This window comes from Pseudonaja textilis, chromosome 12 (assembly GCF_049901715.1).
Source record: "Pseudonaja textilis isolate UNSWEBS1 chromosome 12, rPseTex1.2, whole genome shotgun sequence".
Classification (NCBI taxonomy): domain Eukaryota; kingdom Metazoa; phylum Chordata; class Lepidosauria; order Squamata; family Elapidae; genus Pseudonaja; species Pseudonaja textilis.
The window spans coordinates 12,326,243-12,344,238 of record NC_142001.1 but is presented as its reverse complement, the minus strand read 5'-3'; the positions used below and the strand labels follow the sequence as shown (position 1 = coordinate 12,344,238).

The 17,996-nt window shown below is 44.5% G+C and overlaps 1 protein-coding gene across 4 annotated transcripts in view; it reads right to left on the bottom strand.

Annotated features, from left to right (window-relative positions):
• Positions 1-17,996, bottom strand: part of SYTL4 (synaptotagmin like 4) — a 37,526-nt gene that overhangs the window by 13,731 nt on the left and 5,799 nt on the right. For 2 of the 4 annotated variants that reach the window (XM_087941062.1, XM_087941057.1), the window contains exons 2-11: positions 10,060-10,195; positions 8,790-9,005; positions 7,542-7,651; positions 6,676-6,790; positions 5,422-5,535; positions 4,084-4,189; positions 3,459-3,543; positions 2,438-2,541; positions 1,510-1,596; positions 113-291 (exon numbers count right to left, since the gene is read on the bottom strand). In XM_087941062.1, coding sequence (XP_087797188.1) covers positions 113-291; positions 1,510-1,596; positions 2,438-2,541; positions 3,459-3,543; positions 4,084-4,189; positions 5,422-5,535; positions 6,676-6,790; positions 7,542-7,651; positions 8,790-9,005; positions 10,060-10,166 — 1,223 coding nt within the window. In that variant the 5' untranslated portion in view covers positions 10,167-10,195. Of the gene's footprint in view, positions 1-112; positions 292-1,509; positions 1,597-2,437; positions 2,542-3,458; positions 3,544-4,083; positions 4,190-5,421; positions 5,536-6,675; positions 6,791-7,541; positions 7,652-8,789; positions 9,006-10,059; positions 10,207-15,997; positions 16,136-16,930; positions 17,032-17,996 lie in introns of those variants that run through there. The other 2 variants (XM_087941059.1, XM_087941058.1) reach the window with 2 other exon arrangements.

The window sequence follows — 17,996 nt, the reverse complement described above, 5'->3', positions numbered from 1 at the left end:
GCCAATTCTGCAGGCGCCAATTACACCTGGTCTCGTAGCTTTCCTGAAAGGCAAAATGAGGCCCATTCCAGCCACCCTGCCCCCATCCATTGCAGCCCCTTGCTCAACGTACGGGTTGGACCGCTTCTTGGCTTCATCAGCATATGCCAGGTGGCGGCACTCCTTCACGTGGATAAAAAAGGCCTGCGTTTTTTCTTCGTAACTCAAGGAGAAAGCAATCTCTCCCGTGACGCTGATGTTGCCAAAGTCACCGGCCCCGCTGTAAATGCTGACCATGCTTCCCAGGGTGCTCTAAGAAAATCAGGAGAGGGGAAAAATCGGGTTTGGGGCAGGGCGAACCAAAAGTTTATAGCTATAGTTAACACTCCCTCCACCATTTTTACCCACAGCCTCATCGATCAGCAGTTCGCATCCGTGTCAACTCATAAAATATTTCTAGGGTCTTTTTAGAGTTGCCAACAGAAAGGGAAGGGGGAGCAGTGCGGCAGCTTGCAAACCGAAACTGCTTTCCATAAATGTTTTCAAAGATAGTAACTAGGTGACTGAAGTTTCTGCCGCACAAAATTCTAACTGGAGAGCGTGATTGATGACTCTTGGCTATGGATGTGTCCCATTGGAGAATATGAATATGAATACACCCAGGGGGTGGGGGAAAATCTAGGTCAAAGGTGACAATGAATTATGTGTCTCAGAGTTGGTTACACCCAGGTAGTACCGGACATGTTAACTCCCAATAAATCCTTTTTAAGTTTTAGAAGTTTGGCTCTAGACTCATGATTGAATTGGGGGTAACTGCCAGAATCCTGACACCCTGCCTTGGTTCCCATCTCTGCCATTTTAAATCCACCCTTTCTTGGAGCAAAGAAACCATCTTCCAACGCAGAAGCCAAAAAGGCAATCGGGGCCCACCCAAAATTGCAGGATTGAAACTCTCATCAACCCCAACCAGTAGTCAGAGATAAGATGGAATTGGACTAAGACAATCAGGGTTTCCAGAAATGCGGTGTGGTGGCCTCTAGGTGGAGCTCTTGCCTCACAATCAGGAGGCTGTGAGTTCAATCCTGGGTAGAGGCAGAAATTTCTCTCTCTGGGCACACTGAGAATATGTCTGCTGAACACAACTCCGCACTGGTGACAGGAAGGGCATCTGGCCATTAAAACCCTCTTGCTAGCTCCATTCAGACTCCACCCCGCAAGGGATTATGGGGGTCCTTAAATTAAGATGATGATGACCGGGGTTTCCCAAACTTGGCAACATTAAGATGCAGGGACTTCAACTCCCAGAATTCCCCAGCCAACCATGCTGGCTGGGGAATTCTGGGAGCTGAAAGTGTTGCCTCTTAACATTGCGAAGATTGGGAAAACCTGAGCTAGAGAATCATTAGTAGCTCACTCCTGACCTAGTTCACCAACATGGGTTTCCTCCACTGAACTAAGCAGGAATTCAGGAGCGCAAAGTTGCTCTCCTCTCTAGAGTCCATGACGCAAATTATTAGTAGAGAAACTCACCAAAGATGTACCACTGCGCACGCTATTTCGGCCCGCCCTTCTCCGATGAATTTCGACTAAGCTATCTATGTCTTCTTCCTCCTCCTCCTAGGAAAAGACGTATAGGTATCTCTGCAATAGCTGGAGGACCTCTGAGCATGCTGTGACTTTCCTCCCAAGAACAAGCCTCGTGGACCCAGCAAAAATCCAAGGCTACTGTCCCCACAAGATGTGTGGCTTGCATCTCACACCAAACCATGGTTCACAAACAACAAAGGCTGCCTTCACAGATTTTGTTACGTCTTCATACGGCTTAATTTTGTTATTCAGTTACTCGCCTTTGCAGCTTAGCATTAGGTATGGCTAGGCCGCGATGCCTTATTTAGTCACTGGAAGATTTTTAAGAAGCTAATAGTTGAGTAAACACGGTCACTGCTGAGTTCTTTCATGGGATTAAGCCATGGTTTGTTCTAATTATAAATGGTTAGGCTCTAAATCAGACTTCCTTCGTTTCCTTTCAGAGGTAGGGACTTCAACTCCCAGACTTCCCTGACAAGAATTCCTCGATCAACGTGGCCCTTGTTAACAATTCTAGAACTTAAACTCCCACACAACCAGAGAAAACAAATTCAAAGACCCTTTCCATACATTCTGACTTCCCAGCAAAAATGACCAGATGCTCTATCTAAGCCAAGGGGTCTTCCAAATTGACCGCTTTTAAGACTTGTGGACTTCAACTCCCAGAATTCCTCCTCCAGTCATGTTAGCTCAGGAATTCTGGGAGTTGAAGTCCACAAGTCTTAAACTTGCCAAGTTTGAAGACCCTCGCTCTAAGCCAACAAACCACATGGAGGCTTCTTACAGTGTGTGAATGTAGCCCAGTAGCGAGGGCACATTTTCCTCAGGAATCTCCTCACAACTTTGAAATGCCTTCTCTTTCCAAACTCACCGCTTCGACATTGAGGCCTGGGACTGACTTGCTTCTGTCCCCCAGAACTCCACTTTCACCGACTGCATCTTCTGGTCGGAGATCAATCACAGACTTCGTGTATTCTATAGAAAATAAGCTAAGATATCAGAGAAACCCTTCATTTTAGCTTCACTGAGCTAGGAAGGACATATGCTCTCTTATTTATATTCATGGTACGCCACCCTTTCCGTACATCTTCTAGGAAAACGTTGCTCACTCATCTGCCTTTCCAGAAGATAGTTAAGAAACGAAGCTCCGACCCATCCTAACAATTTGTTTTAGGTCCTAAATATACTCTTGGTTGATTTACATGTAAAATATCTCTGTATTTTTTTCAATTTATTGAGACCAGTGCAAATATAACTAGTGAAAAACATATGTGATATTAAGATGAACTCACTAATAGGTATGTTGGCGCCATTTTTGTGAGTCGATTACAAAAACATTGAGAAGCCACACTGGGGAAAATTAACCCAGAGAACTGTTGCTAATTGTTGACTATTTACTAGGTTTTATAGAATTCAAGACAAGTATTTTCTCCACCTCTATTTCTCCACAACAATTTGAGAGAGACCATAAACTGGGCTAACAGAGAGGGATTGGCTTCTCGGCTCTCACCACTATATGGCATTGGTTATGGACTGATGATGCAATATAGATTGGTTAGCCTTTCCTCCAAAGAGTATTTGATGGCTTTCTTCAGTTCCCCAACCTAATCCCCATCAACTACTTTAATGGCTAAGAAAACTGAGAGTTGTGGGTCCAATACCCACACCTGTTGATCATCAAGTTGGAGAAAGCTGGTTTACACAGGTCCTCCCCCCTCCCCCCCCCCATCCAAATGTTCACTCCAAAACCCTGGAAGGTAGGACTGGATGTGAAAAAGCAACTGACCTGAAACCCACAATGAAAACTGATGGCTGGGTAAGGAGCCGAACACAGACGTTGGCAGTCTAAAAGCCCAACTCTTTAGCCCGCCCAACAGTCCTTTCTATCTTACCTGACGGCCTTTGGATTCTCCTTGGATTTTTTTTGAACAAGACTTCGTTTTCATCTGCTGAAACCGCAGTCCCCCAAAGTGCTTCCTAGGGAATAAACCAACTCGTGTCAGGTTCACATCAACAGGAAGACTCGCTGAGTTCAAAGGGCTGAAGTGCCTAAGAATCTGATTGATCCTCAAAGCTAAATTGGTGCTCATTAAGGGTCAAAGGAATTCGTGGGGGGAGAGGGGGCTGGACTGAGGTCTCTTGTGGGAACCCAATGACTCCAAACTGAGAACGTGTTTAACTCCGCCTTTCAATCAGCAAGCTGCTCTTCTCCTACAATTTGACGTGATAGGAGAATAAATGGGGTCATTACTATTACATATCGCAAATTGAAATGCAAAATGAATCTGTTGCACAGAGACACATTCAACTTTTAACAAGCGTAGCTGCAGTCTCCTGATCCCAATTGCTCTTATTGTACTCAAAAGTATGTGTCAAGCAACATATTATTCTAATATTCAGATATAGCATTTTGGAAGAAGAGATTTCTGACTTCTCCAAAACACATCCACACACTCTCTCTCTCTCTCTCTCCACAGAAGACCACCAGAATTGCTCTTCAGGCATCAGTAAACATACACTATCTGAATCGGAGTGGGGATTCTCCTTAAAGCCAGCAGGAAGGGTTAGGCTGGAGACCTTGGACGCCGGTGGGCTGAGAGTGTTCGCCTTCTCTTGTCGAGGGCTGCAAAGATAACAAAAAAACAAAGATCACCAGATGAAATGATCCAACCAAGTCCCTAGCTTCCTAGGGGGACCGGATGTTTCCAGCAGAACATCAGGTTACTACCCTCATTCTATCTTGGACAAGAAGAAATCTCCTTTTGTTTGCTTACCATTATTTGTCTCCTGCTTCCCCAACATAATATGATCCCAAGACATTCATTAGAAGCAATACCAGACATGAAGATGCAAGACCAAAAAGTTCACAACACAACAGGGAAGCAACAGAACTTTAAAAAGTAACTACTTGAGGACATACAGAGAAGAAAATCACTAGCTCTTTCTTTTTCAGCTAACAAAGGAGGTCTAGATTTGCTTAAATTTGCGTAATTAAATCATCATGTAGTTAAAGCATGATGCATTTAATTTAGTCACATATGGCTATTATTTGCAGCACACACTAATCAATGTTTTATTTGTGGTTGATCTCATGGACAGTCCGGTAAACTCATCCATCGTGTTCAATACTAAATCATGGCTTCCAAACTCATTCGATGGGATCAAATAATATTTTAGGTCTTCAGGATATGCAAATTTTCAAGACGCTAAGCCACAAGCAAATCATACAAAGGTTTAATGTAGAATCCAACTACAGTGCAATTATCCTCATACAAAGCTATCACTTACGACAAGGGTCTTCAAACTTGATAGCTTTGAGGTGGCATTCAGCAGGTTCTGACCAATTCTGGAGAACTGGTAGCAGAAATTTTGAGTAGTTCAGAGAACCGGCCAATCCCACCTCTGACTGGAGATTTTGCAGTATCCTTCCTCTGCCATGCCCACCAAGCCACGCCCACAGAACCGATAGTAAAAAAAAAATTGAATCCCACCACTGTTTAAGACTTTTGGACTTCAACTCCCAGGATTCCTCCACCAGTCATGTTAGCTCAGGAATTCTGGAAGTTGAAGTCCACAAGTCTTAAACTTTGAAGACCCTTGACTTACAGAATAAAGCACGAAGTTACAGGTTTACACAATATCTCAATCGACAAGCCCAGATTGCAAACCGCATTGGCTGAAACCACCGGTAATCGCACTAGTTTATCTTAGTGGTTGGTATGAACACAGGTCTACCTATGTCAGGAGACAATTATGAGTACAATGACTGTCTGTCTGCCCCACGCCCTTGCTCATCAAATCTTCCTTGTACCCCTCAAAAGATTTAACTGACAAGATCTCGGAGGTCTTTCTGACCTAGATCGAGTGGAGGTGGCACCAGAGGCTGGGCGCAAGCCATCCAAACTCATATTCTCAGTTGATTCTGTGTCACTTTTTGGATCCCGTAGCTCAGAGGAATCAGAGATCAAGCTGGAAGAGAACAACCTAGTTAGATCAGCAGCAAAAAAAAAGGAATCCAGGTCCTCATGAACTAAGTCCACAAACTCTGTGCAACTTTATCAGTCAGGGAGCGGAGAACCTATGTTGCTGAGCTACCCAACTCAGATCTCTTCCTATTAGATGAGATGGCTGGAAGCGGTCTTTTAACCACATCTGGAGAGAACTAGGTTGGAGATGGCTGACTGGTAAACTCCTTCATTTTGTTCTGACATCACAAATTTGATGAAGTACAAGAATAGCCATCTACTTGTGGTCTTCCCCATTGTCCGTAGGGGGCTGGACTAGAAGACCTCCAAGGTCCCTTCCAACTTCATTATTCTGGAGAAATATTTCTACAATGTGATTTTCCAGCTAGCACTTATTATGCAATCCATTCCTTTTCTATTCGTCAAACAGAACCAAGTTGATAGACTTGGACGAATGTCCAAACTTTTTGCTGTGGGTCCCCCAATTCCATCCATATAACTCTTTATATTCATTAAATCTTGACAATTAGAGATGTGGGTTTTCTGAAAAACTATCAATCAAAAAAGCACGATTCAGATTCCCACCATTACTCCTGCTTCTGAAGATACTTTTCTGCAGCCACAGTTTATGTTGAGGTATTGATCTAAGAGCTGACCAGTCAATGTAAGTCTGATACAATATAAGACTGATGCAGTAAGAATGAATCAGCATAGCATGGATATTGCCCTTTTAAGATGAAGAATGGGTCCACAAAGTTTTACCTCTTTAAGAGGTGTCTATATAAAGGCAGTCATTAAGAGGGCGTGTTTTTCTCTCCTTGTGTCCTGTATCCATTGCAGAGTTCTCCACGTAGAGTTAAGATTGACTGCTTGTAAGGTATTTGCCTACCATGTATATTTCTGTATATGTCTTGTATATAAACCACTGTTAAATGTTTAAGCCTCTGTGTGCTGTGTTTTGCTCCTGGGTTGTCTCACAATAGCAGTCACGCTGCAAACGCTCTGACAGCTTAGCTCTATGAATAACTAGCAGATGGGCTGGCAGTGGCACAGACCTGCTGAAATCTTTATTTCATGCGTTTGGAGCATGGGTGCAAGAAACAGTGGATCTCACTGCAGCCCTGAGGCAGGGAGGAAGAATCACCTGTGCTCCTTGCGTTGCTGCTGGGGACTTTTCGAGGGCACTTCAGAACTACTTTTGGGATCCTTGCGTTGAGCTTTCTGAAGAAGCACTTGACTTGTTGTCTCTCTTTTGTTAGCTAAATGACCAGAGGAAAAGAAGTGTCAACATACAGCACAGACACCACACCAAATAAGTCCTTATTTAAATACTAGCTAGATACCCGTGCTTTGCTATGAAACTATGTGGTTGGGCTTAGTTTGGGGGGAGGAAAATAAGAGGAAAAAAATTCTGCCTCTGCCTACCAGTATCCATTAGTGTTCATCTGTGTCCTATCAATGTGTGAGAGTTGAGGGCTGTTTGGAAATTGAAACAATATTTGCTGTGTGAGCAAGGAGACAGCAAAGAGCCTGGGTGTGGCTTAGCTCAACTGTTCTGTACTAAATCTGGTTGCTGCTGTGAAACTGAAACTCCTCTCCTCTGCTTGTGTTTTGCATTTGGAGCAGATTTCTTTTCAGGTGGGGTGGGGGAGTAAAACGCCTTAGCATCAGAGCTTGTTAATAATAATAATATAGGAAATACTAATGCTCTGATGATCATTTCGAAAAATGTCTGGATTCCGGCTGGGAAATTTGGGGAGTTGAAGTCCACGTAGCTTAAAAGTTGCCAATGGTTGGGAAACCCTGGTCTAGACAGTAAATGCTACAAGACCAGGTTGCCTTCAGATGGAATCCAGTTGACAACATCCTGATCTCTATTTGGAAAATATCTCAGGGGCATTGAAGGAATGGGCAGGGAGAAATTATAACTACTTAGCCTTGGAAATGACAGAACGTTTGTTCTAATTAAAAACCAGAGGCGGAAGCTGCCTTGCGACAAAGACGCCCGACCCTGTGGCTTGCGCCGAAGAGACATCCGGATGATGTCACTGCCCAGACGAGGAGTAAAGCGATGCATCCTTTGGTCATAGAACCAGTCTCCAGTGGCTTTCTTCAGCTCCCTGCAGGTGGGAAAGCAGGGAAGAGAACAAGCAATCACTTCTGAGAACATGAATCTGCACCCCCATCCCAAAGTCCATTGGGTTACAAGGTCCCTTCCAACTCTGATTATCTGTTTATCTGTTAAGTACGACTGCGCATTAGGTGAAATGAACCATGCTGGCTGGGGAATTCTGGGAGTTGGAGTCCACACATCTTAACATGGGCCATGACTGGATAGTCCCAGTTGAGTACAGAATCCCAAGGTATATGCAACCTGTTGCGGCCTCTTGGCCGCCAGCCCCTCCAACAGCAAATCAGAGGAGGAGAAGGTATGGGAGTCACAGGGTCAGCAGGAGGAGAAGGTATGGGAGTCACAGGGTCAGCATTAGAGCAACTTGAGAGCTCCAAGGGAGAAGAGGGAATGGAGCTGTCAGAGAGAGAGAGAGAGAGAGAAACAGAGGCAGAGCTTGGGCTGTCCATCTTATGTAGGTGCTAATCACCTGAGAACTCTTAGCCAAGCTCCATGGGAAGGCATCTTCCAGAGAAGTGGACTTCATCTCCCAGACTTCCAAAGCCAACATGGCCACAACTGAACATTCTGGGAATTGAAGTCCACTCCTCTGAAATTTGCCAATGCTTATTTAGCCCAGAGCCTCAAGGTGATTAAGTGCTGCCATATCCCTCACACTGGGATCCGGTCTTGGAGCACATCTTCTTCCCTTGAGTCTTGTCTTCTTGTGGTGACCTGTCAGTCACTGGCCCCTCCAGAGAGAGAGAGAGAAGCCCTCAGATGGAAAGTCAACAGCTTCCAGGTCTGGAAGGGGCTGATGAGGCAGAAGAGGAACAGCTGGGTCCAGTGCCAGACACACGGAAGTTCGGAAGGCAGAGAGGAGAGGAGAGCAGTGGAAATCTATGGGCCGGTCCCTGGGACGGAAAAGCACCGCTGCTAGCGAGACCCCACCCTAGCTCTGGGGATAAAAGGCAGGGGGTGGAGTTGAATAAGACTTCTTAGCTTGCAGTGAGAGAGAAACTTTTTGCCATGGCTGCTGGCGCGCCTAATAAATAAATCATTGTTTCAACTACAGAAGTTTTGTCCTGGGGAGTTGGGTCAAGAACACAACCCCAGTCGCAACGTGCAAAGCAGGGGAGCAGACTTACGCCTCCTTGGCACAAACTTTGCAGCGCCAACAGCTGTCAGCGTCGTAGGAGCGGCAGTCGCGACAAACCAGGTGATTGCAATCCCGGCAGATGTTGGCTTTGGGGTTGACCCGGCCCAGGCTCTGCTGGCAACGAGCGCAGGTCCGCTCGCTGTACCGCTGGCTGCCCCTCTTGGCCCCTTTCCTCCGGATCTCTAGCAGCTCATTCTTCAGACGCCTGTTGGGAGGAAGGGCAGAAAGGGAAAAGAAGAGAGAAAAGGGTTGACCTCCCCATGGGCACCAGGTGTGGCTCCTCCTATGGCTCATCTAAGTTGAGACCCAGACGTTGGTTGATTCAGCTTGAGTAGAAGGAAGAGCCTCAAAGATTGCATAGGGCTTGGAAGAAGATGATAACCAGGTTGTCAAGCCCCTGTCAGAATCTGAATCTGAGGAGGAAGACGAACAGCTGACAGAGACTGGGAGTGTGATTCTGTTTGCTGTGGAAGAAACTGGGGAAGGGCAAAGTATAGCTGGGCAGAGCAGGGCAGAGGTAGAACAAGAGAGACAGAGTTCAGAGGAAGACCCAGGCCCACCCTCTCTTCATCCTAGGACACGGAGGGAGAAACGGAGAAGAGAGCAACATGGATTGCATGGCTTAATGGGGGAGGAAAGGGCCCTGATTCCCTTCATTAGCCACATCTGGGAATGAAAGTTTAAAAGAGATGCAAGCTGAGTGCAGCAACTGCTGGGAACAAACATGAGTTTATCTTGTGTTGATTTTGCTTATCTGTGTTCCTGGCGTCTTCCCAACCATGTTGATTTATTGCCATGACTTCACATCTGGAATTCTTGCTCCTGCCCTGCCTGACTAATTACTTCATCTTGCCTTGATTGGACTTATAGTTACAGTTTTTGTTGATCATGTTTTGGACTTGATTTTCTGCCAAAGGCTGTTCTTGAGAGAGTTGTTCTCCAGCCAGAAGGTAACCAAGACATTGGGGGCAAAGTTGGAGCTGATAAAGGGACTCCTACTGATTATCTGACTGTGTTGCCTTTGTGCCACGCCCTTTGGGTCATCACACAGGTACTTGGACTGGACCACTTGGCTTACCAGAGTCAAGATGTTCTGAAGAACAAAAGTAGGACAGATTTTCTACAGGAGAAGTTCCTGCCCCCAAGGACCATCTGCTTCCCTCTCAATGTCCTCAACTGGGGACGGCAACACACTCAGGGGGTCTCTTTCCCCCCCTTATCAACATTGGGTGATGATCCCATGTGAGCCAACTCCTCACCTAATTCTCCTCTCTTCCACTTTCCGCAGTTCCTCATCTCGCTGGAGAACCCGAATGATGAAGTCCCTCTCCACCTCCGAGAGAAATGACAAGTCTATCGCCTCCATCGTCAATCACTGGAAATCCACTCCTTTCTCTAGAAAATATGTACATTTAAAAACGTATGAATATTACCAAGAAAAAAGCACACCGTCTTTGTTGATTAGAAGCATATGTTTATATGTTTATTTATTATGTATTTGTATATATAGATTTTATCTACAATGTAAGGTTGTATTTGATGTATTGTACAGTGTTTTTCTTTTTTAATCTCTAATAAAGTTTTCTATTAAAAAAACGTATGAATAGCAATAGCACTTAGACTTATATACTGCTTCATAGCACTTTGCAATCTTCTCTAAGCGGTTTACAGAGTCAGCATATTGCCCCCAACAATCTGGGTCCTCATTTTATATTGGATGGATCGAAGGCTGAGTGGTCCTTGAGCTGGGATGGATGAGGAGAGGAGGGGAAGGAAGGAAGATAGCCATAGCACTTAAGACTTATATACCGCTTTATAGTGCTTTATACTCCTCTGTAAGTGGTTAACAGAATCAGCCTATTGCTCCCAACAGTCTGGGTCCTCATTTTACCGACCTCGAAGGATGGAAGGCTGAGTCAACTTTGAGCTGATGGGACTCAAACTGCTGGCAGTTGGCAGAGTTCACTTCCAATACTGCATTTAGCACTGGGAAGGAAGGAAGGAAGGAAGGAAGGAAGGAAGGAAGGAAGGAAGGAAGGAAGGGAGGCAGGCAGGCAGGCAGGCATAGCACTTAGACTTACAGCAGAAGTGACAGTTGCTCTTTAAAAAATATAATTTACATTGAGTTGATTTAAGTTAAGCCTTTTTTCTCGTGATTTAAACCAAGCTTTAAATCATAATTTTTAAAGAGCAACTGTCATGACTCTGCTGTGAAATTGTGCGAATGCATCAACGCAGTGCATGTTATCTCAGCTTGCAGAACTTGGATTCACTGAGTGAGTTGACCAAAAATGTAAATATTGCAAAATGTACAGTCTCACGCTACATAACTAAGCTCCATTTCACGCTGAATAAACTACATTATTAATGTATCTTAAATAGAAAACTATCTTTAGGTAGATTTTTATTCCAAAAGCATTTTATTGAAATAAATTTGATGAAAGTAAAAAAAAAAAATCTGATTTAATTTTTTTAAAAATCCAATATTTTTTTATTTTTAAAAAAAATCATCAATTTTTACCCACCCTTCATAGGTTACATACCTGCCAGCCATGATGAAATTTTTTTTTCATCTCTTCTCTAAGGAGATGCCTACTCATCGGGCATTTTGAGGGATTTAAAAGGCTGCCCACCACCTATTTCAATAAATCTTTTCCTTCCCTTTTACCACGCCTGTCTTTTCTTTCTCCAAAGCCACTTTTTCAGTTACATCACCATTGTGACTGAGATTGTTATGAGCCAATAGGATTCAAAGGAAACAAGGAAACTTCCTTCCGAGAAGATTCAAATGTAAGACAGATTGTATTATTTGCTGGGGGGGGGCGGGGGGGGGGCATGGGGGAAGAAGAAGTCCAAGGGATATGGACGACAAAGTTTTAAAACTAGAGAATCCGGTTCTGCCAGATAACAGCCCGAGAATAAATAGCTATTTTAAAGAAGCAGAAAAACTTGGGCGCCTCGGAATTCGAAACTAGTAAAATATTCGTGCCCTTGACTGATTTGCAGTACATGACAGGTGATAATAGGGCCCAGGAGAGATTGGAACATTAGGAAATTAAGTATAATAACTATCCATGCAGTTATATATACAGATCCAGAGAAGTGACCAAGTCAAAGGTAGGTTCTTCTCCAGCCCTATGAACTTGATTCTGATAATTTCAAACCAAAAAAAGACAAACCCACATCAGCAAAGACTTCAAGCTCAGCCACCACATTCGGTCAAGCACGGTGTGTGGCTCACCGTGTAATGTGTGAACCCAGCTACGGCAGACTAGAAATGGGTCTATTCCAAGCAGACTGATAAGATTTGTAGCTCAGCACTGAATTGAGTGGCCCTTGGTGCTCTCAGAGCCTAGTTGTTTTCTTGCCAATATTTGCATGACCCAACTTGATAGCATCATCAGTGCTAGAAGAGAGCAGTGTTTTTAGAGAGGAGGAGAAGGAGGAGGGGGAGAAGGAGGAAGAGGAGGAGGAGGGGCCTGTGGGCTCCTTGGTGCTCTTTGAGCTTGTAGACATTTCATTACCCAACTAGGTAACATCATCAGTGTTAGAAGGGAATGTGGTTTGCGAGAGGAGGAAGAGGACTATAGGTCCTTGGTTGCTTTCTTGCAGATGTTTTATTATCCAAACTAGGTAACATCATCAATGCTAGAAGGAATGTGGTTTGTGAAAGGAGGGAGGAGGAGAAGGAGGAAGAGGAGGAGAAGGCCTGTGACCTCCTTGGTGCTCTTTGAACTTGTAGACATTTCATTACCCAACTAGGTAACATCATCAGTGTGGTTTGCGAGAGGAGGACTGTAGGTCCTTGGTTGCTTCCTTGCAGATGTTTCATTATCCAAACTAGGTAACATGACCATGTAAGTCTAGTGTTAGCACTGATGATGTTATCTAGTTGGGGTTATGAAATATCTGCAAGAAAAGCAACTAAGCTCTGGGAGCACCAAGGACCTCCTCAGTCTCTGTGATCCCATCCAAGTCTTCCAAGCATTCTTTACTCAGCCAACCTTTTGTTTTCTGACAATCAGATGCCAAGAAAATGCCCCTAGAAAAAAGAAATCCAGTTTATCCACATCCTTTTTTTTTTTTGTCTTCAACCCAACATTCCATTTCAACTGCCAAGCCACCCGACTTCAATGAACCGGCTTCGGGCACAACTCCTCAGAGACTGGCAGTTAGAAGGAGCATTAATTATGGGCTGGCAGAGAAGCCAAATGCCCAGACTTGTTGGAGCAGTTTCCAAAGAGATAACAAGCAGTCCAAATACGAATCAGGGACCCTGCCCACCTCAACCCCCAAGTCGCTAAGAAGTGCAGAAAAATGAGGTTTAACCAGCTAAGAGAATATTTTTGCTTCTAGCAGTTTCTCAGCCTTCTCCAGTTGCAACTTCACAAAATTGTGTGTAAGACCATAACTGGAGCGGGAGGGAAGGCCAAAGATTTAGCATTTGGGATGCCTTGCAAGGACTTAAAAAGATCATAAAGCACAGTCAGACTTCAGATGAACTTCAAATGAGCCAGTTAACCCCGATTCCAAGGGGGGGAATTCAAAAATCCCAGCAAACGGTTCGCTGCCCAGTTGCTGGGTGGGTGTGGCCATGGTGGACGTGTCCTACTGGAACTTCCGGGAAGGCTGTTTTTCACCTTCCCCAGAGTCCGGAGGCTTCCCTCGGGCCTCTGGGAGGGTGAAAATGGCCTCCCCCAGGCCCTGGAGGCCTTCCGGAAGCCGGAAACAGGCCCGTTTCCAGACTTCTGGAAGGCACATTTTCCCTCCTCCTACAGCCTCCATGCTTGCAATTACTTGCATCAAAAATGGGCCATGTGGAAACTCCTGGGAGGGGACAGGTGAGTGGGTGGGGCCAGCCGGTTGGTTCAAATACTGGTTCGGTGGACCAGGTGCAAATTTAACTTCCGGTTCGCCCAAACTGGTCCAAACCGGTAAAATCCCATCCCTGCCCCAATTCCCTATGAAACAGTCACATTTAGGTGTTCAAAATGACATCAGGGTGAACTGCTGACAATTTTATTTTCCAAAACAAAGATGGAGATTGATGGGAAACAGACCATGCTGGCTCCACGTTTGAGAGAAAGCTCTCCAAGGGAAGAATGATATAATGGTTTGGGGTTAATTATAAGGGTCCAAAACAGTGGTGCGGTGGCCTTAGAGGTAGATCTCTTGCCTCATAATCAGGAGACTGTGAGTTCAATCCTAGGTAGAGGCAGGTATTTCTCTCTCTCTGGGCACACTGAGAATGTATCTGCTGAACAAAACTCCGCATTGGCAACAGGAAGGGCATCCGGCCAGTAAACACTCAGCTCTATTCAGACTCCACCCGGCAAGGTGGAAATGATGAATTATAACGGTCTGAAAAGATTTCAAGCACCCTTTCCAAATGTTCAATGTACTCGCTCTACATTCAACATCAGCAGATTCACGCTTAAAACAGGTTTTTCCACATTTTTTTTTGCACTTGCAATGGCTCGAAATTAAATATTTTGCACTACCCTCGGCTCTAAGGTTTTTTTAATTTAATCATTCCCAATTTCTCTTGTAACCCACGATAGCATTTTATTCCCACCCTAGAACGAGGTGGATTATTGACTTAAACTCAGATAGGCCCACTCCTAATCCAACTTCTGAACCACTGCATCCCACACCATGTCACCGATGTTCAAATTTATTTCTCCTGTTTTAGAGTGTCTCTAGAAGCAAAAAAGAGTGCTAGGGAACCAGGTCAGAAGCTTCTTTAATTCAGCATCCTGTTGCCATCCAGCTGCACACCAAGATGGCTTGATATGGCTCACATCTCCTACGTCTGTCTGGTTTCCCCTATTGTGGTTTGTTCTGCGTGGATATGTGTAAAACCATTACAACAAGTAGACACTGATAGTCTTATCACATCTCTTTAAAACGGTCAAAAATAGCAGTCACCCCACATTTCCACCAGTAGCACATAAGTCTTCCTGCTAAGGAAGTCACGCCACATTCGACGACGCCGAGCCAGACCGACAACGAACAACAGCGGTTCCAGTGGGACGAGACCAAAGTCACCGGCCACGCCAAAACTTGTCATGCACATGAATTCATCGACGCCTGGCACTCTACAAATGGATCCATTAATAAATGAATGGACCTAGAACCAGTGTATGAACCTATAAGGAATTGGACCATCCAACTGTCCGATCAATGACAAAATCGGCCACCTCCCCAGTTAAATTCCATGCCACGTGAACAACCATGTGAACATGACCCAATAACCACAACACTACACGAGACCTATATAAACGGAAGAAAGGCAGAACAAGACATCTTATTCCAAAACCCCACTGAAGATGTTACCTAGTTTGGTAACCAAACGTCCGGGACAATGGTGGGATTAAAAAAAAAATACTACCAGTTCTGTGGGCATGACTTGGTGGGCATGGCAGGGGAAGGATATTGCAAAATCTCCATTCTCACCCCACTCCAGGGGAATTGTTCCTGCAAAATCCCCATTCCCTCCCCACCCCACTAACCTGCTTTCCAGCTCTGTTCTCCTGTGCAGGACAACCAAAGAGGACCCAGCCAATCAGCTGGGACTCAATGAGAGGCAGAGAATAATCGGGTTGGCAACGCCAGTCAGAGGTGGTATTTGCCGTTACCGGTTCTCCAGAACTGGTCAGAACCTGCTGAATACCACTTCTAGTCCAGGAGCTAAACAGGACGCTTGGAGAACAAACCCCCTTTCAAAAACCTTCCTGCTCAGTGAATGCTAGAAGATTAGCTTAACTTCTTCTCGTCAGTAGCAATATCATACGTTTCCAGGTGGGATTCAGACCACAATAGCAGGATTGAGACAGGAAAGCAACATGACAGCCATCAACCACAAGCAACATCCTTCCATGCTGTATACTCTATATAAAACAGGAACGTTCTTAAGATACCCAGAATTGGACAATAGAGCCACACAGAATGCGAATCAGAAATGCAGGCTGAAACAATAAATCGGTAACAAAGCACCACCTCGGTTTTTGCAATAAATTGGCCGCCACCACCACCACCACCATCCCGGTGCATTTTTTTCCTACATGCAAAACGTTTGCAAAATACGAGCATTTCTACCCGTCTTCGCCCATAAAATATCCTCATAATCCTCTCAATTCTGCCTTGAGCCTCCAATTTGAACCGGACACAAAAAGAGACAAAGAAAACGTAACCAACCATTCAAGAAGCTCTTTCTGAACTTGGCTTCAACTTCCTCTCCATCTCCAGCCCGGTTGTACAGTGTTTATCTTTGACATACACACACTTCCCAGTTCAGCTGTCTGCAGGCTTTCTCAGGAAAGGATGAATAGCACTAAGAAAATGCTCTGTTCTGGGAAGACAAACAGTGCTCGAGAGTCCGGGGAAAAAGCCTCCAACTCTTTTTTTCTCCACACTCTAAAAGGACCAGCACATAAAGCATAACAAAGACACACTTTCAGCTCCAAGGAACAAGTTAGTTCTGAAAGCTGGAATTACTGATTAGTCTTTGACTTACGACCACAAATCAAATCAAGTTTACTACCGTCAAAGACCAGAGACCAAATAAAAACCCTCAAGAAATATATCCAGTTCAAACAGTTAAGATAAAACAATGTAATGACATGTTCTAAGCGACTACTATAACATGATATCCTGTTCGATTACTTGGAAATGAATGATAGTATAAATTAGGCTTTACAATAGCAGAATCTTGCTCGATACAGATGAGAGGAATTTGTAATTACAGTCGGATAATGATTTGACAATAATATGATACTAAGCAGATAGTAGCTATATATAACATGAATTGTAACATAAAAACAGGATGAAATGTCTGTTGATATTGTACATAAGAGATATGTACCAACCGAGACACTGTATAATGGAAAGATTTTATTTAATGTTGTATGTTTAGTGTTTATGTTTGTTGTTTAAAATAAAATAAAAAATAAAAAAATATCTAGGATAAAGTCACAAATAACAGATATAATCTATATTAAAATCGCAATTGGGCACCCCATCTATCAGTTACACCTGGACTAAACTAAATTATAATATCAATCCTTAAAACTGGGTCATGAAATGCTAAAATGCAAAAGAGTAGCAGTGCAAAAGGGTTTGCCAGATTAGTTGTGCAAAATAGCTAGGGTCAGGAGGTGGGCTGCTCCTGGTTCGGGCGAACCACACGCTAGTTTTACACCTGCCTTCCCAAACCAGGAGTTGCAAAGACTGGCTGGCTCTGCCCACCCCTCCCCGCCCCTCCCTGGAGTCTCCAGCGGCTCATTTTGGATCCTGTGTAAGAGGGGGCAAAAAAAATGGGCCTCCCGGAAGTTTGGGAAGTCCAGAAATGGGACTGTTTCCAGCTTCCAGAGAGCCTCCGGAGCCTGGGGAGGCTGAAAACATACACACACACACACACCCGGTAGTGCAGGAGGCCAACTAGGCCACACCCATCATGGCCACGCCCACCCAGGAACCAGACAGAGAACCGGTTGCTACATTTTTTGAAGTCCACCCCTGGCTAGGATGGATTAATCGTGTGTTTAATTAATCACAGGCAGGATACTTATCAATTATTGCAAAGATATGTGGTTTTTTTAAAATATCTCTACAGAAAGAGACTTACAACCACAATTGAGCCCAAGATTTCTGCTGCTAAGCGAGGCATTTCTAAAGGGAGCTTTGCCTCGTTTTATGACCTTTCTCTCCACAGTTGCTAAGTGAATCCCTGCCGTTGTTAAATCTAGTTAACATGGTTGTTAAGTGAATCCGACTTCACCCCCATTGACTTTGTCAGAAAGTCACAAAAGGGGATTGTGTGACACACACACACACACACCCCGCGGACGCTGCAACCGTCACTAAATAGGAGTCAGTTGCCAAGCGTCTGAATTTTGATTCCCTGACCATGGAGATGGCCGCAACGGTTATAAGTGCGGAAAATCGGTGATGAGACGCTTTTTTTGTAACTATGAATGGTCACTAAATGAACTGTTTTAAGTTGAGGATTACGACTAGCTAGGTTTGTCACTTTACTAATTTGGGATACTGAAATGAGCACCGCAAGCATAAACCAGAATTGGAAGGGACCTTGTAGGTCATCTAGTCCAACCCCCTGCCCAAGCAGGAGGCCCTACACCGTTTTTGACAGATGCCAGTCCAGTCTCTTCTTGAAAGCTTCCAGTGATGAAGCTCC